Source organism: Carassius auratus, chromosome 19 (genome assembly GCF_003368295.1).
Source record: "Carassius auratus strain Wakin chromosome 19, ASM336829v1, whole genome shotgun sequence".
Lineage (NCBI taxonomy): Eukaryota > Metazoa > Chordata > Actinopteri > Cypriniformes > Cyprinidae > Carassius > Carassius auratus.
Window position 1 is genome coordinate 21,747,374 of NC_039261.1, and position 25,649 is coordinate 21,773,022.

Here is a 25,649-nt window from a genome sequence, read left to right on the forward strand (position 1 = left end):
GGCGGTACAGCAACCATGGCGACGGGACGTGGCGTCTCCGTTCCCTCCTTCAGGGAACGAGGGTTACCATACGTAACCGAGACGTTCCCTTTCAGTCGGTCACTCTCGACGCCACGTCGGATGACCGACGAATATGGGATCCCTATCAAAGCGCCATGGGTGCTGCCCCTTCCAGTGCCCTGTGCGAGCCGCCTGCGCCCCTATTAGGTGTAGGCCGGGGCTCAGAACAAGTAGCTCCACTCACCATTGTCAAAGCACTACCTCACTGGGTGAGATTGGATAACACTGGGAAAACGTACCCGGTCCGCTTGGAGCCAGGACGCTGCGGAAGCCCCATCCTTCCCGAAGGAGGTCTCGGAGGCAAATACACATATAGCATCCGTTTAGGAGTATACGGAGAAATTTGAGGTGATTAAAACCCTCTTGGGAAGGCAGAAGTCTGCCGGGGAAACACGGGCTCTAAGGCTATACCGTGGACTATACACATACGAGTACCGCTTAGGTCTCAATATGGAGCCCAGCCTTCCATGGTTCTCACGGATTCATCATGAAGGCCTGGCGCCGGACGTTCCGCCGCGTCCAGCTGCCTAGGGTGATGGAGGATCTCAACAGGGTCTACAGTACGGACACTCTGGAGCAGTTTTAGCAAGCCGACACTAACCGGGGCCTCTCAGTGCCACTACCCGTTTGAGGTGAGAACACAGGAGGATACCGGCTCTACACGAAGGCTATAGAACCTAGCGAACGTGTTAGGGGTCGCCCAGCCCGCAGCTCTACAAATATCTGTCAGCGAGGCACCACGAGCCAGCGCCCAGGAGGAAGCAACACTTCTAGTTGAGTGAGCTCGCAACCTGAACTGGCAGGGCACATCCTGAGCCTGATAAGCCAGGGTTATGGCATCCACAATCCAATGGGCCATCCTCTGCTTAGAGACGGCATTCCCCTTCTGCCGGCCTCCGTAACAGACAAAGAGCTGGTCTGAGGTCCTGAAGCTTTGCGTCCGGTCCACGTAGCACCTTAATGCTCGAACAGGACAAAGCAAAGCCAGGGCTGGGTCTGCCTCCTCCAGGGGCAGCGCTTGCAGGTTCACCACTTGGTCTTTGAAGGGTGTAGTGGGAACCTTGGGCACGTAGCCAGGCCGGGGCCTCAGGATTACTTGGGAGTCAGCCGGCCCGAACTCTAGGCACGAATCGTCGACCGAGAATGCATGCAGGTCCCCTACCCTCTTGATGGAGGCCAGTGCAAGCAGGAGCACAGTTTTCAATGAAAGAAACTTTAGCTCAACTGAATGCAAAGGCTCGAATGGGGCCTGCTGTAGTGATTTAAGCACTAGAGACAGGTCCCAAGAGGGTATACAGGGGGGCCGGGATGGATTTAACCTCCTGGCCCCTCTAAGGAACCTGATGATGATGAGGTCATGCTTACCCAAAGACTTCCCATTCACAGGGTCATGGTACGCAGCAATAGCGGCAACCTGGACTTTGAGGGTGGAGGGAGACAGCCTTCGCTCCAACCCTTGCTGCAGAAAGGATAGCATGACCGCAATCGGGCATCTTCGGGGGTCTTCTCGGCGAGAAGAACACCACTCAACGAACAGGTTCCACTTCAAGGCATAGGCGTGTCTCGTAGACGGTGCTCTTGCCGAAGTGATGGTGTTAACTACCTCTTGGGGTAGGCCACCTAGAACCTCCGCGTCCTGTCCAGGGACCAAACATGGAGTTTCCAAAGGTCTGGACGAGGGTGCCAAATGGTGCCCCATCTCTGAGTCAGTAAATCCCTCCTCAGAGGAACTGGTCAAGGAGGGGCTGTCAAGAGGAGCACTAGTTTGGGGAACCAGGTCCGAGTAGGCCAATATGGCACTACTAGCAAGACTTGCTCCTCGTCCTCCCAGACTTTGCACAATGTCTGTGCGAGAAGGCTCACTGGGGGAAACGCATACCTGCGTAGGCCCCGCGGCCAGCTGTGTGCCAGTGCGTCCGTGCCGAGAGTTCCCTCGGTCAGGGAGTAGAAAACCTGGCAGTGAGAGGTCTCTGGAGCAGCAAACAGGTCTACCTGAGCAGCTCTGAACCGCCTCCAAATCAGCTGGACCGTCAGGGGATGGAGTCGCCATTCTCCCGGGAGCATTGCTCAAGACAGCTCGTCGGCTGTACGACTGAGCAGGCCTGGAATGTGAACGGCACGAAGTGACCTCAGAACCTTCTGACTCCAAAGGAGGAGGTGGCGGGCGAGTTGCGAGATGCGACGAGAGCGCAGACCACCTTGGCGGTTGATGTACGCAACAGTCGCAGTGTTGTCCAATCGGACCAGCACCGGCTTGCCTCGTAAGAAACCTTTGAGACGGTTCAAGGCAAGGTGCGTTGCTAACAACTCTAGGCAATTGATGTGCCACTGCAGCTGCGGGCCCGTCCAAACCCCTGAGACTGCATGCCCGTTGTACGTGGCCCCCCCGGCGGTGGTGGAGGCATGCATGTAAACCACAGCATGCCTGGAGATCTGCTCTAGGGGCACCCCTGCCCAAAGGAATGTCAGATCTGACCACGGAGTGAGGGTTTGGCGACAGGCCGGTGTAACTTGGACCCGGTGAGTGCCGCGCTTCCACGCCCACCTCAGGACTCGGCCATAAAGCCAGTGCTGGAGCGGCCTCATATGTAATAGGCCGAGCGGTGTAAGTGCCGCTGTGGCCACCATATGCCCCAGGAGCCTCTGAAAGAGTTTCAGTGGGACCGCTGTCCTGCTCTTGAACATATTCAAGCAGGCTAGCACCGACCGCGCACGTTCCTCTGTGAGGCGTGCTGTCTGTTCGACCGAATCCAACTCCATACCGAGAAAAGAGATCCTCTGCAATGGTGAGAGTTTGCTCTTTTCCCAGCTGACCTGAAGGCCCAACAGGCTCAGGTGCCAGAGCACCACATCCCTGTGCTCGCACAACTGATCTCGAGACTGTGCTAGTATCAGCCAATCGTCTAAGTAGTTGAGAATGCGAACACTCTGCTCTCTGAGAGGAACGAAAGCTGCCTCCGTGACTTCCGTGAAGACACAGGGAGACTGGGACAGCCGGAAGGGCAGGACCTTGTACTGATATGCTAGTCCTTCGAACGCAAACCGCAGAAAAGGTCTGTGGCGCGGAAGTATGGACACATGAAAGTACACGTCCTTCAGGTCGATCGCTGCAAACCAATCTTGGGGACGGACGCACCTGAAAATGCGTTTCTGTGTCAACATTTTGAACTGTAGCCGATGGAGGGCCTGATTCAAAACTCGCAGATCCAAGATCGGTCGTAACCGCCGCTTTTCTTGGGTACAATGAGGTACGGGCTGTAGAGCCCCAACCTCATATCGGCTGGAGGGACCGGCTCTATCGCGGCCTTCGCCAGTAGGACTGCGATCTCCTTCCGCAAGACAGGGGCATCGGACGCTTTCACAGTAGTGTAGCGGACACCGCAGAGCTTGGGGGGAAGCCGGGCGATCTGAATCGCATAGCCGAGGCTGATGGTTCGCAGAAGCCAGCGAGACGGGCTGGGTAGCGCTGACCAGGCGCCTAAGAACCATACCAGGAGGACCAGCGGAACCACAGCCGTACCCGCAGTGGGGCAGCGCGGTGGAACACAGGGACCCAACTCGGGCGGCTTGTGAGCAGGCCGGAGTGTGGTGCAAGTGTGGGGTGCAGGGCTCACCTGGTTCCACAGGTTGGCAGAGGGTGCGTGAGTAGGGCCTTTGTTGACGCTCTCGAACCGCCCGCTGCTGCCATCTGGCGAAGGAGGAGGATGAGTGAGGTCCGGTGCTTGGCCGTCCGCAACTCTCCGTGCCCTCCTGGGACCCAGAGAGGGAGGAAACTACTCTCCTGTCGAGATTTCCAGATTCTCCGCCTGGCCCTCCTCCAGGGGAGGGAGAGGTGCCTTCACCATCCCCCAGAAAGCAGCTACCTCTCTCTGGGTCACCCGTCCCAGGGCCTCTTGCTCTTCTGCTCACTTCTGCTCACCGCCAAGTTTGACGGGGGCCAGGACGGGAGGGGCAGCCTGCCTGCGCCCAGCTCAATGGCACCACTTGGAGGCTGCTGCAGATGCGATGCGTGAACAGGGGCGGATGCAGGGGGCTGCCCTCGGCGACGAGCAGGCTGGGGCACTGCAGCCGGCGGGTGGGTAGAAATAGCAGCAGCTGCCCGCCGGGGCAGGATGTGTCGGGTCGCCTCAGTCTGCTTTGGGCAGCCGAGACTTGCTGGGCCAAGATCTCGACTGCGTCGCCGAAGAGGCCGGTCTGGGACACAGGGGCATTGAGAAACCGGACCTTGTCGGTGTCCCTCATGTCTGCCAGACCCAGCCACAGATGGCGCTCCTGGACCACTAATGTGGACATCGCACGACCCAGCGAACGCGCGGTGACCTTCGTCGCTCGAAGCGCAAGGTCAGTGGCGGTTCGGAGCTCTTCCAGAAGCGCTGGATCATGACCACCCTCGTGCAGGTCTTTCAGTGCCTTAGCCTTGTGCACCTGCAGTAACGCCATAGCGTGTGAGGCGGAAGCAGCTTCCCCGCAAGCCACATAGGCACTGCCGGTCAGACCAGACGAGTGCCTACAGGCCCGGGAAGGGAGCACCGGGTCTCCACGCCAGGAGGCGGCGGACTTAGGACACAATTGCATCGCTACCACCCGCTCCACCGACGGGATTCCTGAATACCCCTTCGCTGCACCGCCCTCGAGGGTGGTGAGGGAGGAGGAGCCCGCCGACTGGTTTCTGGCAGTAAAAGGTGCCATCCACGACTTGGTGAGCTCGTCATGCACTTCCAGAAAGAAAGGCACTGGGGTGGGGCGCTGAGAACCAGCGCGCACCACCCCGAGAAACCAATCATCCAGCCGTGAGGGCTCGGGACGCGGTGGGGGATTCCACTCGAGCCCTACCCTCTCGGCGGCCCGGGAAAGCATAGCTGCCACTTCGGAATCCGAATCAGGCTTTGTCACCATCCCAGAGGACGGTAGCGCAGCCGAACCGTAATCCGACAGCTCTCCCTCCGATGCTGAGATCGACATCTGGTCGGGGGGAGTCCCACTGGATACCGCTGGTACGCTCCTTGAAGAGGGCCCAGCGCGTTCCGTGGGTTGCTCCACTGGATCGGAGGTGCTAGAGGAGTGGTGGTCCCCAGAGGGTTGGTTCCCTGCGGGGTTTGCCACCACTGTGACCCTCAAACCACTCGCGCTACTGCCGGAAGTGGTTCTCGTCTGTCGGCCGCCAGAACGAGTCCCAGATCGCGGCCGCGGCAACGGGACTCCGCCCCCCTGAAGTTAGCGGAGCCTGGTTTGCAGCTCCGAGATGGTCATATTCCCGCAGTGAGAACATGACTCATCCACGAAAGCCACCTCAGCGTGCTCGACGCCCAGACACGTGAGGCAGCGATCGTGACCATCACCCGTTGCCAGGTAACGACCACACCCAGAAACGCACGGGTGAAACGGCATCCTTATAAGGACGATCCGTCGTCTTTATAAAGACGCACCCGTGAAGCTCTTTTAGAGAAATTTGCTCTTTTAGGAAATGCTCTTTTAGTGCTGAGGCGCACAGGGGAATTGGCCGCTTGCAACACGACAGGGGTAGTGCAACCTGAAGTGTGCAATCCACTCGACACAGGAACGACCGCCGCTGAAGCGCCGTCTCGCCAACACACGAAGCTTCCGAGAGCGTGCTGAACTCGTAGTTCACAGCAGACACAGTTGAGCAGAGCGATACTAACGCTCGGCTCCGAAGCGAAAAGCTGGTATGCATTGCACCTGCTGCCCTCTTATACTCACGCAGTGATCAGCGGCAGCTGGATGCAATAATTGCATGCCAATGTGCATTGGCTCGTTTAGTTTACACTCGAAGTAGATTGGTCTATCGAAGCGATATCCCATATTCCATATTCGTCGGTCATCCGACGTGGCGTCGAGAGTGACCGACTGAAAGGGAACTGCACGTTAACACTGAATGAAACATGAAATATTAAAGCAATTGTATTTTCTTGTCAAACAAGTTTTGAACAACAAATACTGAAGGTCTGATCCAGAATCAAAACCTAAAGAAACCTTCGGAAACCTTTCTCTTCTTTTGAACAAACAATTTTCAAGATCTAATCCAATCTTCAAACTTGTAATAATCAGTCTACTTCTAAACTAATTTGACAGATGTGTTGAGGACCTTGTTGGGCATGTGCAGCGAGACGCCTTTCCTCAGTAGCATGAGAGCGGTTTCAGGGTGACCACATTGAGACGCGATGTGCAAAAGTGTGTTGCCGTCCTGTATGGGATCATAAGGGAGATTCATTAGAAACATCTTCACAGAACAAAACATTGTGCTCAAATTTGCACTCAGAGATTTCAAAGTGGATTCAAATATTTCTCATCAAATAATATGAGACGTTCCTCCATCATTTTATATCTTGGTACACTTTTACGTTAAAGAGGATTGACTCATTTGTGTCTGTTTTCAATTGATCAATTTTAAACTTAATTAAGACTTTATTTTTGCATTTAAGGAATAATAAATGATTTGAAAGCAGATCACCTTTGTTCTTGCTAACACACAGGACTTGAACTTCTCGGTGAGGATTTCGACTGCACTGGTGTGTCCCCGCTCTGCGGCGATGTGGAGAGGAGATCTGTCCATCTGAAACAGAGGAGAAAAACGGATTTGAAAAAACAACAACAACGGAGACATGAAAACATAATTAAACAATGAAAACAACAAAAAACAATAAAACACTAATTTAAAATTAATTCATATTGTAAAAATATCTAAAAATTATTATTATTTTAATAAAACACTTTCTTAAAATATCACATAAAATATAAAAATAAATATAATACAAATTAAATGTATACAGTAAATCTATATAAAAAATAAACATTAATAAAACATTATGAAATAAAATACTTAAAAAATAAAAATAATAAATCAAAATGAACTCAATCAATCACAAAAATGTAATATTAAAAAATAAAATAAAACAATGAAAATTATCTAAGTGACATATGTAAAAGGAAAATGCATGATAAATAACATTACAAATAAAATGCTTACTAAAAATGTTATAATTATGTCAACTGCAAAATAAAAATGAAACAACTTCCTGAAAAAAAAAGCTATTTTATATGCTTACTTTTTTGGAATTGTAGCTTAAAATTGAGTTCAGTTTGTTACAATTGAATTTCCTGAAGGCAACTTGAATGTATTTAGACATAAAACAATACTTAAAACAGTATAAAAATAAAATAATAAAAGTACATAAATCCCTAAACTTAATTAAATTATATATATATATATTATAATATAAAAATATTATATTCAGCTCTGGAAAACATTTAAGAGATCACTTGAAAATTCTCAGTTTCTCTGGATTTACACTTTATAGTTTTGTGTTTGAGTAAAACATAATTTTTATTTTATTCATCAGACAACTGATGAAATTTCTTCCAAATTTTAAATATGTTGTCATTTAAATAATTTTTTGACATTTTGTCAAAAAAACTAAAACAAAAAGTTGCCATGTTTCCTAGCATGTTTAGTATACCCCTGTTTTAACTAAAGAAGAGTTAAGAAAACAGTATTTGGGAGAATAACCTTGATTTTTAATCACAACAAATGAACACATTTGTTATTTTACCCAATTGTCATGTATGTAATAACAATGCACTAAATTAAATATTTCTATTTGAAATTTGGAAGAAATGTTATCAGATCCCTATAAAATGAAACAAATATTCACATTTTACTCAAACCCATACCTATCATATCCATTAAATCTAGAGAATTTTAAAGGGGTCTCTTATTTTTTATCTAGAGCGGTCTATTCTTTTTTAAAATATATATAATATTAATAAATAGATCAAAAGGGTTTGGTTTACAAAACATTTGGGAATCCTTCTACATAAACAGCCAGGCTTTATTACTGAATTGACTGTTCAGTAATTTATGAACACAATACAATGTTTTCAGTGTCACCTTGTCTAAGATGTTGGGACTGGCTTTGCAGTGGAATAAAAACTTCAGCATGTTCTCGTCTCCTTCCAGAGCAGCGATGTGCAGAGGAGTCTGCCATTCATTCTGTAAACAAACAGGGCATGATGGGTAATCAGCTCAATACCACTCTGTCCTTTGCAGTTTGAGAAATCAGACAGGAATGGAAACACAATGTTTGTATTTCAAACAGCAGCACAACATTGACTCGTATGTTATTAGCAAACCTCAGTTTCTTCTCATTGCTTTCCAGGTTACCAAAAGCTGTTGCATAAAAAAAGCATTAATGTTTGCCTACAAAACCACCACTGACTTTACACCCCTTTACATATATTTCCTGCTTCAGACTTCTGTGCCTCTAGAACTGGACTGAGTATTATAGTGCCATCCCAAAGAGACACAAAATCACTTCGACAGACTTTTCCATCGACGGTTCCCTGCTGGTGGAATGACCTGCCCAACTCAATCTGAGTCCTTAGCCATCTTCAGGAAACACATCACTTCCATCTACAATTGAACCTCCAACACTTAACATGACTAAAAACACATCTGTTCCATCTTTATTTGACCCTCTAACTATAGAACTTTCTATTCTATTTTAATTCTACTTTATCTATTTGTCTTATTTTTTATAAAAAAAAAAACACTACCTTTCTATTTTTTCTATTTGTACTTGTTTTGGTGTGTGTGTGTATAAAATGTAAAAGCATACAGTCTACTCCACGTTCCTGCAGCACTGCAGTTTTAAATGTATGTTCTTTTCATTCAGATGAGAGGTGAAGCTGTGACGTATCGATCTGCCGTTGGTCACAGAGTATAACGTGATGCGAATTCACAGGCCAGAGTTCACCAAGCTTGAATTTTGCTACGCAGTGAAATGCCAAATATCTTTGCATGGGCTTGCGTTTCTGGTCTGATGCATTTGCATGTGTATGAATGGAAGTCAATGGAAGGAAAAGTCTAGTGTGACCGCAACTTTATGCTAACTGAGACTTGTTATAGCACTTGCATATTACTCTTTTGTTGTTTTTGTTTGCTTCCATTGTCCTCATTCGTAAGTCGCTTTGGATAAAGACTGCTAAATTACTACATGTATTTCTATTCTTTCAAATTGTTTATTTATATTTAAAATGACCCCATAACACTTGCATTCTCTCTCTCTCTCTCTCTCTCTCTATATATATATATATATAATCTCGCAGCGTGAACTGCATTAGACTAACTGGGACTTTATTGCTCTATTGTTACTCTATTGCATCTTTTGTCCTTATTTGGAAGACACTTTAGATAAAAGTGCCTGCTAAATGACTAAATGTTAATAAAATGTAAATGTGTGTGTGTGTGTGTGTGTGTGTGTGTATGTTTGTGTCCCCCTTATGAAGCACTCAGACACTCTCTAATGAATGATGAATAACTGATCAGAAAGCACTTAAACGTGAATCTGAAACTCAGTCTGTGCTTTCTCCGTGCTTTTGTCTCAACCAGGGTTATTATCATTTATATTATTACATTTATTTTAGTAAGTTATCTAGGCAACATTTTTTTTTATGTTGGTCTCATTGGGATACTATTTTAGTTTTTATTAATATTTTGAAGTAGTTCGCATTTAAATTTTTACTACAATTTTGGTAACTTTGTTGTTCAGTTTTTTTATTACATTCATATACATCAATGTTGCCTGGAGAGTTATCTGGAATAAAATAAGCTTTTTATCTTTTATTTTATTTCAGTAAAAGTTTATTGTGTGGTTTTAGTTCAATATTATGATGCAAATAATCTTCCATTCGAGCTGTCTGTTCGTCCATCCCTGACCTTTAACAGGACAAACATTTTCCTCAATCCACCCTCAAACTCACTCTTCACTCGTTTCCAAGCCTCACAGAAAACTCCTGAGCGCTCCAGAAACAATCCCAGCTGTCAAAACAGACTTTAAAGGTAACACTCACTGACTGTAGTTTGGCTTCTTTCCTGGCAGTTCAAGGATGAAGATTTTTGTGCGTAACTCAGTTTCACTTCTGGGCTTATCAAATGAGCAGTTTTCATCCTTCAAAGATTTTTATCCTAGAATTGTAATAATTATAAAAACAAAAATACTATTTTAAAACGTTAATGTAATTCTAGGTAATTCATCAAAGTAATCAAAATTTCTTCAGTAGAGGGTACTCCACTCAGGACCATTCCACCCATCAACCACCGATATCATCACTTGGACACTAGCACCTCTCATACTGTTGCACCACACCCGAACTACATCTCCCTTGAGTCACTGCATCACAATCACCTTGCCACACCTGCACCTCATTCATCAGCCAATTTCCTTGCCACACCTGCACCTCATTTACACACATATAAGCACCACAATCACTTTCACTCACTGCAAAGTCTTGTTTAGCCGGTCTAGCATTTCCGAGCATTTTCCCTTGTGTTTGATATTCCTGTGTCTGATCTTGGATTGTGTATTTCGACTCTGATTCTCTGCTGCCTGCCCCGATCTCTGCTTGGTTCTGTTTTCGATTCTGGTTACCCCTAAAATACCTGACGCCGTTCCTGATTTATGCCTGTCCGACCATTCTCTGAATGAAGTTCTGCACATGGCTCCGAACGCCTCTGACTCCTTGTTACAGGAATAGAGCCAGCTGTAATAAAATTACAATTATATTTATTAATTGTCATTTTAATAATTATTAAAAATTTATTATAAATTAATTTTTGTATTACTATTTTTAATCAAATTACAAATCATTTAAATGATTTTTAATAAATAATTCCTGGTTACTAGAAACTAAAGGTACTTAATAAAATCACTCAAAATGACTGTAATGCACAAGAATACAGTATAATACAACTAAAACATCAATTTAGTACATCAAATTAAACTAAATGAAAGGTTTCCTGGACAACTAGCAGAAGTTTTTGTATTTATTTTGTTGTATTTTAAAGTAGTAAACTTTAATAACACTATAAAGCCCATTAATAAATTAAAAGAAAAAAAAACTTGTGTAAAAACAAGTAATTAAATTTTTAATAAATAAATGACTACAATTGCATATAACTAATAGTAAAATAACATGTTATCTGCACAGGATGTGGCTAAAGTGATCAGCAATCACACAGTCTATCTCCATTTACACAAAGATAATTTTCAAAGATGTTTTTGATATTTTCTTCCCCTTCCTTCCTTTTCCTGGGGGGAAAGCACCATTAACAGGGAGACCGAATTGGTGAGCCATCAAAAGGGGCCAAAAAATGTCAACATGTCCCTTGGGTACAAAATCTGCCTTTTCCTTCCTCAAAAGGCCTCTGAAATCCATTATCTCACTTCTGTTCATTACTGTCCATTCTGGCCATTGCCTTGTGTCTGTTCTTATTAAAGCTCTCAGTGGGACCCAATCTGTCCTTTTATTCTGTTCCTGGCTCTCACATTGGGTTTAATCGACTACCATAACGGTGGCTACTGCACAAGCTAACATGTATAACAGAAACTAAAGGAAAATAATGTCTAGACTTGATCTAATCTTCAATTAAGACACATCATTAGACAAGCGTAATCTGCTAAAACACAAATTATAATGTTTCCATTCAAAAGTATGTGAATACTCAGGCTAATGACTTATCCAAAAGTTCAATTTAATCAGTAACACGGAAAAAATTACTCTTGCCTTCCCTAAGTTTAACTTAAACAAAAAAAAAACATTTTTTTTTTGATAATGGAAATAAATATACATTAACTGAAATATAAAACTAAAAAAAAAAAAAAATATATATATATATATATATATATATATATATATATATATATATATATATATATATATATATATATATATATATATATAAAATCTAAATATATAAACGAGAAATGTGTAAACTAAAGTTTTAGTACTAAAATCACCAAAACTAATAATTAAAAATTAAGAAATACTATATAGACTTATTAAATGTATAAAATATAAAAACAAATACGAACTGAAACTAAAGTGAAAACATACTGTAAAATATAAAAATAACATATTTCAAAATGAACAAAAACTATGTTACAGAGTATTATTTCGCTATTGGCCTGATGTGAACCATTACTCAAACTAAACAGATCTCAGAACATCTTGGAACTGGAAAGCATCTCTGAAAGTCTTGATGTTCAACAGGTTTGGTGAAATTATCTGTCCATCAATCAAAGGTCAATGGTCAACAGGACACAGACTCATAGGACCAGACAAATCAACAACAGAGAAGCCCTTTGAGCATGTCTTTGCTTGTTGTGTGTGTGTGTGTGTGTGAGAGAGAGATTCTTACATTCTGAGAATCCGGATTTGCCCCAAAATCCACCAGGACTTTGGCCATCTCAACATCTTTCCGTCTGCAGCAGATGTGAAGCGCAGTGTCGCCGTTTGCCTGGAAACACAATTCAACCATCAGAATATAAAACAGATACATCATGCTGAGTTGCAAAATAAGGTTTCAAAACGACGGCCAATCATGATTCGGAGACTATAGTGGTATTGATTCTGAGTTTCAATGAGGGTTATAATTATAAACCAAATTAAAACCATAATATATATATATATATTAATATATAAAATAAAGGTTAAAGGAGACTCATTATGCCCCTTTTTAGAATGTGTAAAGTAAGTCTCAGGTGTCCACAGAATGTGTCTGAGGTTTCAGCTCAAAATACCAACAGATCAATTATTAAATCATTTTGAAAATTCCTGTTTTGATTGGAAACAGAAATGCTCTGTATCTTTAAATGCAAAAGAGCTGCTGGTCCCCATCCAGAAAAGGGCTGTGCCTTTACAGCTCATACCTCAGATACTCTGACAAAAACATTTGCTTGGTTTTGATTATCATGTCTAACGTACTGAAATCATGCGTTATAAACCATATTAGTTTAATCTTCAGGTGTACGGTTTTCTGAGCGCACACATCTGAAGCATGTGCACAGTTCACAGCATGTGAGTACTAAACTAGGTTATCGTTCATATCTAATTGCACTTAAACTGTCAAATACACATGTTTATGTTAAAAACAGACAAGTTACAAAAATAGTTATGTCTGTGAAGGTCAACAGTTGGGAAAGAAATATTATATTAGAAGTGTGTGAAAGCAGTGTAATATACAGTATATAACTCAATAAATCCACTGCTGTCTTGTCTCCTCTGAGGCTGGGACTCTAAACAGTGTTCTGTTCTCATCAGTGAACAACTCTAATAGCATATTTATGACACTAAAATAACACTGGTTTGATATTCCCATGTTCCTCTGACTCAGTGGATGAATGCGTCTGCTAAATGTAAATGTATTCCAGGTCAAAGGCAAATGAGGATGTCCAACATTTTTTTAAATTAGTTAAAAAACACTTAATAGATCTAGACAAAGAAAAGTAAACTGACCTATTTAAGAACTAGAGAGCTTTGTTTTGAGTAAGAGATGAGCGCTAAATTTCCACTGATTACACAAACCCAACTAAATCAACAAATGTGGTCAAACTTTAATGATCAGGGTTTCCAATTCAGAACTTTTTTACTTGATTAATCCTAAATTACACTACGTTATGCTAAAACTGAGAACACGTTAACTTCACAAATGGCATTCGAAAATAATATGCTTTCATTTCAGTTACATATTTGACTTAAATAACTTGATTCGATTGTATGAATGTAATCTTCAGGTTTTGAAGGTCGTGGGACGCTTACTGTCTTCATGGCCCTGAGCTGCGGCTCGGATTGGCCGGAAAGGAGTTCCCGAACAATCACAGTATTCCCAGCTTCGACAGCCAGCAGCAGTGGAAGACAGCCATCCTGGAAAGAGAGGAAAATGGTAGGGAACATTTGATCTTGTAGTGAATAAAATCTATTTCTTAGCTGAATCCAATAATTACATTCATATGACAACACCACATTTTCTGGCCACTGTAGTGAGTATCCTAGTTTTAATAAACTAATTATAATTGTTACATTTACATTTATTAATTTAGTAGATGCTTTTATCTAGGGCCGCCCCATAATAGTTGACTAATCGTTAGTCGAAATAAGGGCAATAGATGCAATCAAAACCAACAAAAGAGCAATAATATGAGTGTATGGGACAAATATAAGTGCTGGGACAAATCCCGGATAGTCTAATGCGGTGCAATGTTTGCAATATTTTTTTATAACAAGTAGATAAACTACAAAAAGCATAAAGAACGCTAGTGTGAGAGGGTCAAGTTTTATATTTTTTATAAATAAAAGAAAACAAGTAGATGGAATAGAAATAGGACAAAGAGTGCTACTGTAAGAGGGTTGATTATTGTATACAAAAAAAAGAGATGAAAAAGAAAACAAGTAGACAGCAGAGGTAGATGCACGTGGACGTTTCTACGTGTATTTATGCTTTGATTTGAAAGAAAACAGCACATCCTTGTGGCACGGCGGACACAGAAGAGCGTAGGCAGTTTGACTGATGTGGAGAGACACAGAGGAGACTGTTGACAAAAGACCTTTAAGGTGAAAGTGATTTTGTGCACTTTGCGTTGGGACCATAAAGCGGGGTTCACTTGCAGAACGCAAGCTTCTGGAGGACACATTTTTCTCATATAATTAATCAATAAGCGTGATCAATGCTTTTGTACCTTGTCTGGAATAAGACGAGCATCTTTGCTGCTGAACTTGAGCAGAGTCTGCACGACTCCGAGTCCTCCGGTCGGTCGAGACACTGCGTAGTGCAGGGGCAACTGATCACTGGGCTAAACATGAATGAGAATTCAGTGAAATCAATGTGAGCTGTTCTTTGAAATACATGGAGTATAAGATTTACACACAAAATTCATTCAGAAGTCAATGATTAATAACATTTAAAGTCTGTTCTACTGTTATACAATGTGATTTACATTATTAAAAAATGTGCAACAGAACAAAATGTGTGATTAAAAAGTACGAAACAGACGTTTGATTGACTTTTAGTTAAATGTTTAATGCAATTAAATAATCAATGCATGTAAACATTAAACTCAATCTCAATATTAGCAGATTATGATTATATGAAGATAAAGTGAACTGAACAGCTCACCCCTGCTGGTAAATTGGGATCAGTTTTTTTGGCCAGTAGTTTGACGATCTCGTCTTTGGAATGAGCTGCAGCGATGTGTAACGCTGATCTGCCATCCTGGTCAATAAAAACAACATCAAAATGAACTAATTCCTACAAAAAATACATAACATATCATTAAAACACAAGAGTGTAGAATATTTAATTGCAAGTAGTCACTAGTTGTGTTCTATGCTCAAAATTTCTGTCAGGATGCATCCCTTTTAAAGTTACTTCTATTTTTCTTCGCTTTAAAGCTGCAGTCGGTAACTTTTGACGCTCTAGCGGTTAATAAACAGAACTGCTTGCGTCTTGCGGAAGAACATCGTAGCCGGAACTACTTCTCTCTGTTTATGTCTATGAAGAATCACAAAGGTACTGGGTTACTCCGCCGCGGTACCCCGAAGCAATCTAAAATAGTCCAAATATAAACACTTATTATAGATGTACCCTAGTGATTCAGGACAAGCTAAAAACTACTACTTCTGGAACTACTTCTCTCTGTTTATGTCTTTATGTCTAAAAAAAAAGTTATGGACCGCAGCTCTGATTGGTTGTTTCTCTTACTGCTCCCGATAAGAAACAACCAATCAGAGCTGCGGTCCGTAACTTTTTTTAGACATAAAGACATAAACAGAGAGAAGTAGTTCCGACTAAAATGTCCTTCCGCAACACGCAAGCAGTTCTGTTTATTAACCGCTAGAGCGTCAAAAGTTACCGACTGCAGCTTTAATATACATTTTAATACAAAAAAGTATAATATATATCTATAAAACACACTACCGGTCAAATACAATGCGACTGGTAAAAATGTTTATGTTTTTGGGACTCTCCATATTAAACATTTTTTTTTCCCCACACAGATATGAAGCAGCTGTTTTCAACATTGATAAGAAATGTTTCTTGAGCAGCAAATCAGCATATTAAAATGATTTCTGAAGATCATGTGACACTGAAGACTCGAGTAATGATGCAGAAAATTCAGATGCACATCACAGGAATAAATTACATTTTACAATATACAGAAACCTTTTTTTACATTTAAAAAATATTTCTTAATTTTCATTGTATTTTTAATCACAGACTCTGGTGAACAGAACTTTCCAAAAAACATTTAAAAACTTACCAATCCCAAATGTTTGACATGTAGAGTATAGTTTTCTAAAGTTATGACTGTTTGAAAGTTAGGAGAATATAGAGAAAAATTAAGAGAAATGCAAATGCATTGATCATCTCTGATACTGAATTCAAAGTGTAAATGGATGACGTTTAGTCCTGTGCGCTACTGACCTCACGGTCTGTTTCCACAGGAGTCTGTGTCTCAGACAGTGAAGTGGAAGACTATAATGCTTGTAGAGGTTATCCAAGGACATTTCACGACAGAAGCTTTTAGTCACTGACACAGCTTGACTCCAATGGTTAAGTGAATGGCCTTTACACACATGCACAGCTGGACAGACATTCCGGCCGGATCGCCAAGAGTAACCGAATGACCACAGATCTCGTAAGTTTGTGAGCAAAGGGGAAAAGGTTGTAAGCAGTCACCACTTCAGAAAAAAGCACAAAATACCAGGCTACAACCGAATAGATAGTTTGCACCCACATTACCACAGTTAGACATTAATATTAATTCTCTGAAACAGGCGGTTGGTGAATTCACATTTATTGTAAGTCATTTTTGGTATTGGAAATAACTGTGCCATCCTGTCAGAAGAGAAATGTTAACCAGGATTGCAATTTCAGCTGCTTACAGTAGGGAACATGCTAATGCTACTGTAACATTATAGCGTGGTGAACCACAAAGAAAACAACAGAAACACAACCGTTAGCACTATTATGACTATCACTGGGCTGAAACATTGTATCAAAAAACATCACCAAGATTCCAGATATTTTCAGGAGAGTTTGCATGGTGTAACTGAACTGTGGCAGAAGTAGTTTGGGCCTAAAAACACAGAAAGAGATATTCTCAAATAAAGCCAAGGTAATACTCATTTTACATACAGCACACAGTGAAGTGATAGGAATATGACAGTGGGCAAATGCATAAAAAGCAGCATAATTTAAAACCACAAATTTAATGTCAAAAACATTCCATTCGTATGGACCGAAAGTCATGCAGAGTACACGCGATCAGGCAGGTCACATAACACTTCACAAGAACTCACAAGAAGTTCGTTTAAATTATATAAATGTGCATTTGCTGGATGCTGACAGCAAATGAGAAAGTAATAAAATGTTTGCCTTTTTATTATTAATAATATAAAAGGAATCAAAATACTTTTTTGTATACATTTTAATCTCTTTGTTTAACAGATCTTGCTCTTGCTCTGGTCAATGCTTGCGCGGGCTCGTTTTCCTGGGAGAAATTACCATATAAGGAGTTCCACCCTCATCTATGTCATGTAGGGCCACGATCGAAAAAAAAAACTCTCTGAAACTTATACGAACCCGGAAGTAAGACTTTTGTCACAGAAATACTACGTCATATGTTCAGATAGTTTTTTGAACCTTTGTCCATGCTTAGCATGAGAACCCAACTCTTTAACAGTGCAAACAACCTTGATTGCATGAAACAGCATTTGGTCCTTCCATTTAAATATATGTGACCCTGGACCACAAAAACTTCTTAAGTGTCAATATTTCGAAATTGAGATTCATGCATCACATGGAAGCTGAATAAATACGCTTTCCATTGATGTATCATTAACATTTGGCCGAGATACAACTATTTGAAAATCTGGAATCTGACGGTGCAAAAAAATCTAAATACTGAGAAAATCACATTTTTGCCCAAATTAAGTTCTTAGCAATGCATATTACTAAACGAAAATTAAGTTTTTATATATTTACAGTAGGAAATTTACAAAATTTCTTTATGGAAAATGATCTTTACTTAATATCCTAATGATTTTTGACATACAAGAAAAATTTATCATTTTGACCTATACATTGTTTTTTTGTCTATTGCTACAAATATACCCCAGAGACTCAAGACTGCTTTTGTGCTCCAGGGTCACATATTACAATAGAAAACAGTTATCTGAAATGGTAATATTTCACATTATTACTGCTTTTACTGTATTGTTTAGCCTCAAGGACTTGCTGTCTGCAACACGTAGAGTGTTTCAAATCAATTGAGTTTCCAATTCAGTTGATGATGACTAAGGCAACTATCTATGTAGACACTAGACAGTAAGAAGGTTCACTAGGTTTTAAAGCACAGCCTGAGACTGACCTATGTGTTCTACTGTAGCAACTAGTTTTATTAGTCGATGCCAATTGTGCAGAAACTAGGGCAGTTATGTCAAATGGAACATGTATAAAGACGTAATTTGGAGAATGTTGTTTTAATAATGTACCTCATACTTTCCTTGACGTCCAAATGCAGACAGTAAAGAATCTCTTTTGTTCACTAATCTTCCCTGGCTTAAACCACAGCGTGCCAAAGACACCAGATCCCAGCTCTACGCACCTGAAAAAAACTATGTGTGCTTCTCCAAACCCCTAAACTTCATGAACACACGGTAAAGAGCATTCCAGACACGGCCAAAGATGGATGGAATATATTACGCTGAGGAATTTCTTAGTGAATCACTTCTAGTCCCAGTGAGGTTTCCACCACTAAACTTCTGCAGATTTTGAACCAACCAGTTTTGAAAGATAACTGGCAAGCGACTGAAAGATCCCACATCCCATGGATTATTTATTCAAGCATCTTTCACCACACGGTGTCCAAAACTAGTATTTACATCAGCAGAAATGTATAGGGTAAATCAATAGACGCGATGGGAAACTGGGCGATGGGCTGAATCCAGACCTCATGGGTTTTGGAGAACCTCGAGTACAGACAAACAACTTGTCATAAATCATTTCCACTCGTCCCCTGAAACACAAGTGATGGACGGTGAAAGTGCCAGTGAGCTACGAAACAAAACAACATAAAATTAAAATGCAGCTCAGCAAAGTGCCAAAAAACAAAAACAAGAAGTGGAAACTAAATTTCGGCCAAACAACACTACGAAAACATCTAGAAATCACTCACTATTCATCCACGACATTCTAGACAATTTACACAGAAATAGATTAATTTACATTTAATACCATTTAATTATTTATGTTTCAAACTTTAGTGTTTAATTTAATAATAAAATGATTAATACTTTTTTAAAGAAATGTCACACAACTTTTATGCAGCATTTTGTTACATAATTACATAATCTGATTTATACCTAAAATACCTACATAATTTATACCTAAAAATAAATTATACACTGTACTTTTTTCTAAGTTGTAACTTTTTACGCCAATACACTTAGCAAGAAAATCGCTTTTTTACTTCAATTTTAAATTTAATTAAATGTGTAACTTACCATTCATTTGTAATTATTTACTAGCAATTTCCAAGTGAAAAAAGTAAATCGTACACCACATTTTCTTTACTGCGTGTTCCCTTTGGATATGCAGAAATATAGCTAGTAAAAGTCACCACAGATGAAGACCAACAAGTAAAAACACCCAACAAGAAATAAACTAACCACAGTACAGCCATGAGAAACAGTTCTCACTGTGACACTCACATCATACCGCATTACTTCACAGTAATAACTGTGTAATAACAGAAATAGATTCAGCACTATGGTTTATCATCACACAGACAGGCATTTCTTCAATTACATTTTCCTCTGAACTGAAACGTTTTTTTTCCCATTAGGAAATGAGATTTATTCAAGTGATACCAATTGTTTCTCCTAGACAGCAATGAAATTCAATTTGAGAACAACTGGAAACATTGCTTAAGCTCTGTCCTTATAAAAAGGAGATAAAAACACATTTGTTTTTTAACTAATAGTAAAGCTTTTGCTCATAATCAGACTGCAATTGGAACATTTTAAAGAAGTCTCTTCTGCTCACCAAGGCTGCATTTATTTGTTAAAAATATAGTAATACAGTAATAATATTGTGAAATATTATTATAATTTAAAATAGTTGTTTTCAAGTGAAAAATCTTTAAGATTTTATTTATTTCTGTGATGCAGCGCTGTATTTTCAGCATCATTACTCCAGCCTTCAGTGTCACATGATCTTCAGAAATCATTCTAATATACTGATTTGCTGCTCAATAAACATTTCTGATTATTATCATGCTGAAAACAGCTGTGCTGCTTTATTTTTCTGTGGAAATAGTTAAAAAATTAAACTGTTCAGGATTCTTTGATTAATGGAAGGTTCAAAATAACAGCATTTAATTGAAATATAAATCTTTTGTGACATTATAAATGTCTTTAATGTCACTTTCGATGAATTTAATGTGTCCGTGCTGGATACAATCACACTGAAAAGGCTGATGTTTTTGGAAGAGCAGCACATGTTGAACAGGCGGACAGATTTGCTGTAAAACTCTCTCGCCCACTTACCCTCACACAAATGTCCAATTCCAAGTTTCGTCACCTCTTTATTTTTCCTGTTAGATTCAGTCTTCTGAGTGACCACAGAGTGACAATAACTCACGAGGCGTCCACTGAGCTGTAAAACTCAGATACTGACACCTACTTACTGTAGTACAGCTAAAACATCACACGCTTTATGTGTCAGATTCCATGACCGCATAAAAAATTAATAAGACAATAAATTGTGATTTGAGCAGACACCTAAAATGAGGAAAAGGAATAGTTCCCCCAAAATGTGGAACTGCTGAAAATTTCCATATCCTTAGGTCATGCAAAACGTAGGTGAGTTTGTTCTTTTATCAGATTTGGAGAGATTCAGCATTACATCACTTGCTCAGCAATGGATCCTCTAGAGTGAATGGGTGCCGTCAGAATGAGAGTCCACACAGCTTATTAAAAACATCCACAGAAATCCAGTTCATGTATTAACATCTTGTGAAGCCATAATAACACTTCCTCCAGTAAAAAGTCAATCTCCTGTTGACTCTTACATCAAAATCCATCCAAGTATTTGTTTTGAACTGTTTTGAACTGTTTTCACTTGTAAACAGTGTTTGATCTGTGCATATTCCTCTCCTGATTCAAAGCCTTTTTTTTTTTTAAAGAGGAAGTGTTATTATGAATAGAAGAGTCATATATCAGCTGGAAGCAATCAGTTTTAAGTTAATGATGAATTTGTTTATTGTTTTGTACTAACATGCAGCTTTTTGTTTCACAAGACATTAACTAATGGACTGGATTGGTGTGGATTATTGTGCTGTTTTTAATCAGCTGTTTTGATTTTGATTCTGACGGCACCCATTCACTGTTGCAAAAGCGATATAATGCTACATTTCACCAAATCTCTTTAGATGAAGACACAAACTCATGTACATTTTGGACGGCCTGAGAGTGAGTACAATTTCAGCTAATTTTCTTTCTTGGGTGACCTTTTCACATAGCAAACACCCTAGCAGCTTCGCTTCAGAAAATCTAGTGTTATTTAATAACTTCAAAACCACTGAACCTTTTCCATTAAAAAGCTTAATTGCCTGCTCCTAATGAACAACATCTGCGTTGAGTGACGTGTTCTGGTTTTGTCTCACAGGAGTGGGAGTTATTTAAGTTGAGACATGACTCCAGACGCTGGGAAACTCCTACCTTCGTTTTGTCACTTGGATTGACACCCAGCTCCAGCAACCTGTCAACGATAGACAGACGGCTCTCTCGCACCGCGACCATCAGGAGGCTCAAGCCAGACTCCTGCGGGAGGACAAGGGAACATAGTCAATATTTCACTGCGGCGAGAAATGATTCAGTACCGTGCTTATATTCACGGCTGAAGTGTTTGGATTACACAAGAGGGAAATCAATATAAATGTGGAACAGCTTGAACATTCAAATCCAAGTTCTTTTTTTTATACAGCATTTTGAACACTGCATAAGCAGATCAAAAACACAGCTGTACTGATTTTAGGAACGGTTTTTGTTTAGCTAAAACACATTACACAGATCCATTGGTTCTGTACCACAATACAACTTCAGACAGCACAAGTATTTTATTAATTTTATTAATTTTTTTAAATGGTATATAACTACAGCAGTTACGGTAAATATATTGCTTTGTATTATAAAACAGCAAACACCAGAAAATGTAATATGCAACACATACATACACATGCTTACAATAAATGTTTATTGATTGAACATTTCTTAGATTTTTCTTTGAAATATATACAAAATTATAAATAAACAAACAAATGAAACTGAAAGATTTAAAATGAAACTAGACTAATTAAAACATTAAATAAATTACTAAACATTTGTATGCGTATATAAACACAGTAAATGCTTATGAATTGAATATTCTAATTTGTTTAATTTTACAGCAATACTTTATATATGATGTATTTAGTATATTTTAATAATTCAAAAATAATAATAATACTTTGTCAAGTTTTATTTTAATACTAAACTAATATATAGACTGAAATGAAGTGAAATGTATTAAATTAATAAATGTTCATTTTATTTATACACATTTTATTAATACATACAGACACACACACACACACACAGATATATATAATATATATATATTTGTTTTTATTATTATTAATTGTATACACACTGTTAAGACTCAAATATCAAAAAGGTTAATTACATTTTATTTATTTAAAATTTTCTACATTTATTATTATTTTTTTTACTCCGAGTGTTACGTGAGTTCATAAATACTGCACGCCAAAATATTATATAATACAGTAAAAAAATGAATTCAAATATAAATATATATTTATTTCATAACGGAACCCTCCTTTGAAACATGCATGCGATAAGAAGCCCCTGGAGTGCGTCTCTCACCTCGTCGATGTGGAAGATCTCCGGGTGTCCCTTCTCCAGCGTCTTGAGCTTCTGCTCCAGTGCCGTCCAGTCTCCCCTGAGGGCCAGAGGCATCAGGCGCTGGGGGGTCCCGGACACAGAGGGGCTCTCTGACATCATACAAGAGCACAAAACAACCTCACAGGAACCAAACGATACGCGTCTGTCAACACCATAACAAACACAAGCTCATTTAACAGACGAGACGCGGACAGATCTGCTGCAGGTGCGGTCTAACGGTTCCTCCCTCTTGGTAGGAGGTATAAAGAGAACATTCCTCCGTTAAAGTTTGCAAACTCCGCCTTCAGATCCTCCTGTTACCCTGGATTCAACAAAAAAGACCACTGAAAACAAGCCCACAGAAAAGAGACAGAACAGAAAGAGCTTAAGCTGCCGAAAACAGCTTTTCAGCTCGACTTTACTACTGTCATTTATAGCAAGCCATATTACAGATGATATTACAGATGCTTTATCAGATTTAAGTTGAAGCGCGTGCCGAACCGTGTGTGTTGAACCGAACGCTTTGTTTTTTTTATTTCAGCGAACCGTACCATCCCTGTTACCTCAACAATCAATCAATTACAGGCCTAAAACAATCCCGAGCAGACGGATATTAGTACATCTCATCACACCGGCACCCGCGTCTAAATCGGTTGTAAATCTGGTTTTCAGTCTAAAATAGTTGTGTCTCGTCTGTTTCGGGAGGTGCGCGCGCAGTCAGCGGAGGCTCGCACCTTTTTTTCTCAGATTTTGAAAAATCTTCGCGATCGACTTAAAATGCTTCCAAGATCGACTTGTCGACCGCGATCGACGGGTTGGTGACTCCAGATATAGCGACCAACTTTTTTTGAGCAAGCATTGATTATGCGTGACGCACGCGCTACGCGGGACGTGTTGTCACCCTACCTGGCACACCCGTCTAGAGTGTGTCCACCTTTGTGTGTGGGTCCATGTACATGCTGAATCGACAGGTAAAAATAGCCTCAAGTCCAAATATTCATTTATCACCAATTAACTGTTTGACAAACACTTCCTGCTTTGATGTCCAGATCTGAATTTAAAAATATCTCAAACATGCTCCGAAGTGCCGATCTGAATCAACCAAGTCGCGAACAGGCTCCGAAGTGACGATCTGAATCAACGGAGTCGCGGACATGCTCCGAAGTGCCGATCTGAATCCACCAAGTCGCGAACAGGCTCCGAAGTGCCGAACTGAATCAACGGAGTCGCGAACAGGCTCCGAAGTGCCGATCTGAATCAACCGAGTCGCGAACAGACTCCGAAGTGCCGATCTGAATCAACGGAGTCGCGAACAGGCTCCGAAGTGCCGATCTGAATCAACCGAGTCGCGAACAGGCTCCGAAGTGCCGATCTGAATCAACCGAGTCGCGAACAGGCTCCGAAGTGCCGATCTGAATCAACCGAGTCGCGAACAGACTCCGAAGTGCCGATCTGAATCAACGGAGTCGCGAACAGGCTCCGAAGTGCCGATCTGAATCAACCGAGTCGCGAACAGGCTCCGAAGTGCCGATCTGAATCAACCGAGTCGCGAACAGGCTCCGAAGTGCCGATCTGAATCAACAGAGTCGCGAACAGGCTCCGAAGTGCCGATCTGAATCAACCGAGTCGCGAACAGGCTCCGAAGTGCCGATCTGAATCAACCGAGTCGCGAACAGGCTCCGAAGTCCCGATCTGAATCAACCGAGTGGCGAACAGGCTCCGAAGTGCCAATCTGAATCAACCGAGTCGCGAACAGGCTCCGAAGTGCCGATCTGAATCAACCGAGTCGCGAACAGGCTCCGAAGTGCCGATCTGAATCAACCGAGTCGAGAACAAAAATGTATATATATTCTAAGTAAACAACAATAGCCCAAGTTTAGTAAACATTTTTAAAAAATATAAAAAATATTTCTGCATCTATTTTTAGGTGTGCCAGCTGCCACTGTGCTGTTAACTTACCTCAGAATCAACCTCGACATTTTAATGCTCAAATATAGTTAGTTAATCTCTATTTCCAGGGTAAAATCAGGTCCATCAGCATAGAAATGTGTTTTCGCTTGACTACATAAGGTTTATTTGGTCTAACATGGTAAATTTGATCAAAATAAATATAAGGTATTTAAGATCCCGCGTTCGTTTTTAATAGAAAACAGACGCTGCCGCGCTCGCGAGCGGCACCACGTGACCAATCAGATATTACTTTATTAAAATCTAATCAAAGAAAAAAGGATTTTACTCACTTTTTTAGTTTTCATACTGTATGAAGAAAATAATAAATATATTTTAAATTAGGATGTTTTTGCAAGCTTGCGTAACGATACGTGAAAAAGCCCCTGTAACGTTACGCAAAAATCAACGCCAACCCATGAGTAAATGTATGGTTGTCACTGATCTCGAGTCAGTTTAAAATTGAACAAATGAAATTGAAAGACTTAAAATGAAATTAGACTAATTAGAACATTAAATAAATTACTAAACTTTTGTGTGTATGCGTATATAAACACAGTAAATGCTTATGATTTTAATATTTGAATTAGTTTAATTTTACAGTAAAATTTTATATATGAATAATCATTAATAATAAGTCATACAAATGAATAAAAATGGTACGTACTAATATTTAATTGTACATTTTTGCTGTTCTCGTTGCATTTGCACGACTTTAACCAGTAGATGTCCTCAGTCTAATGGTTTTCTGTTGGCCTCGCTTCTCCCAGCACTGCTTACATTTCCTCAACCTGTTATTAATTACACGATTGCTCTTTTTTATATAATTTCATAATATAGATAAT

General features: G+C 40.6%; 1 protein-coding gene across 1 annotated transcript in view; it reads right to left on the reverse strand.

Annotated features, from left to right (window-relative positions):
- LOC113119824 (serine/threonine-protein phosphatase 6 regulatory ankyrin repeat subunit B-like) overlaps positions 1-23,373 on the reverse strand; it is a 41,059-nt gene extending 17,686 nt beyond the window's left edge. The window contains exons 1-9 of the mRNA XM_026289493.1: positions 22,840-23,373; positions 21,637-21,738; positions 15,029-15,124; positions 14,592-14,705; positions 13,675-13,779; positions 12,275-12,373; positions 7,967-8,068; positions 6,530-6,631; positions 6,164-6,262 (exon numbers count right to left, since the gene is read on the reverse strand). Of these exons, the coding sequence (XP_026145278.1) occupies positions 6,164-6,262; positions 6,530-6,631; positions 7,967-8,068; positions 12,275-12,373; positions 13,675-13,779; positions 14,592-14,705; positions 15,029-15,124; positions 21,637-21,738; positions 22,840-22,977 (957 nt within the window). The 5' untranslated portion in view covers positions 22,978-23,373. The remainder of the gene's footprint in view (positions 1-6,163; positions 6,263-6,529; positions 6,632-7,966; positions 8,069-12,274; positions 12,374-13,674; positions 13,780-14,591; positions 14,706-15,028; positions 15,125-21,636; positions 21,739-22,839) is intronic.
- Positions 23,374-25,649: the final 2,276 nt, after the last annotated feature.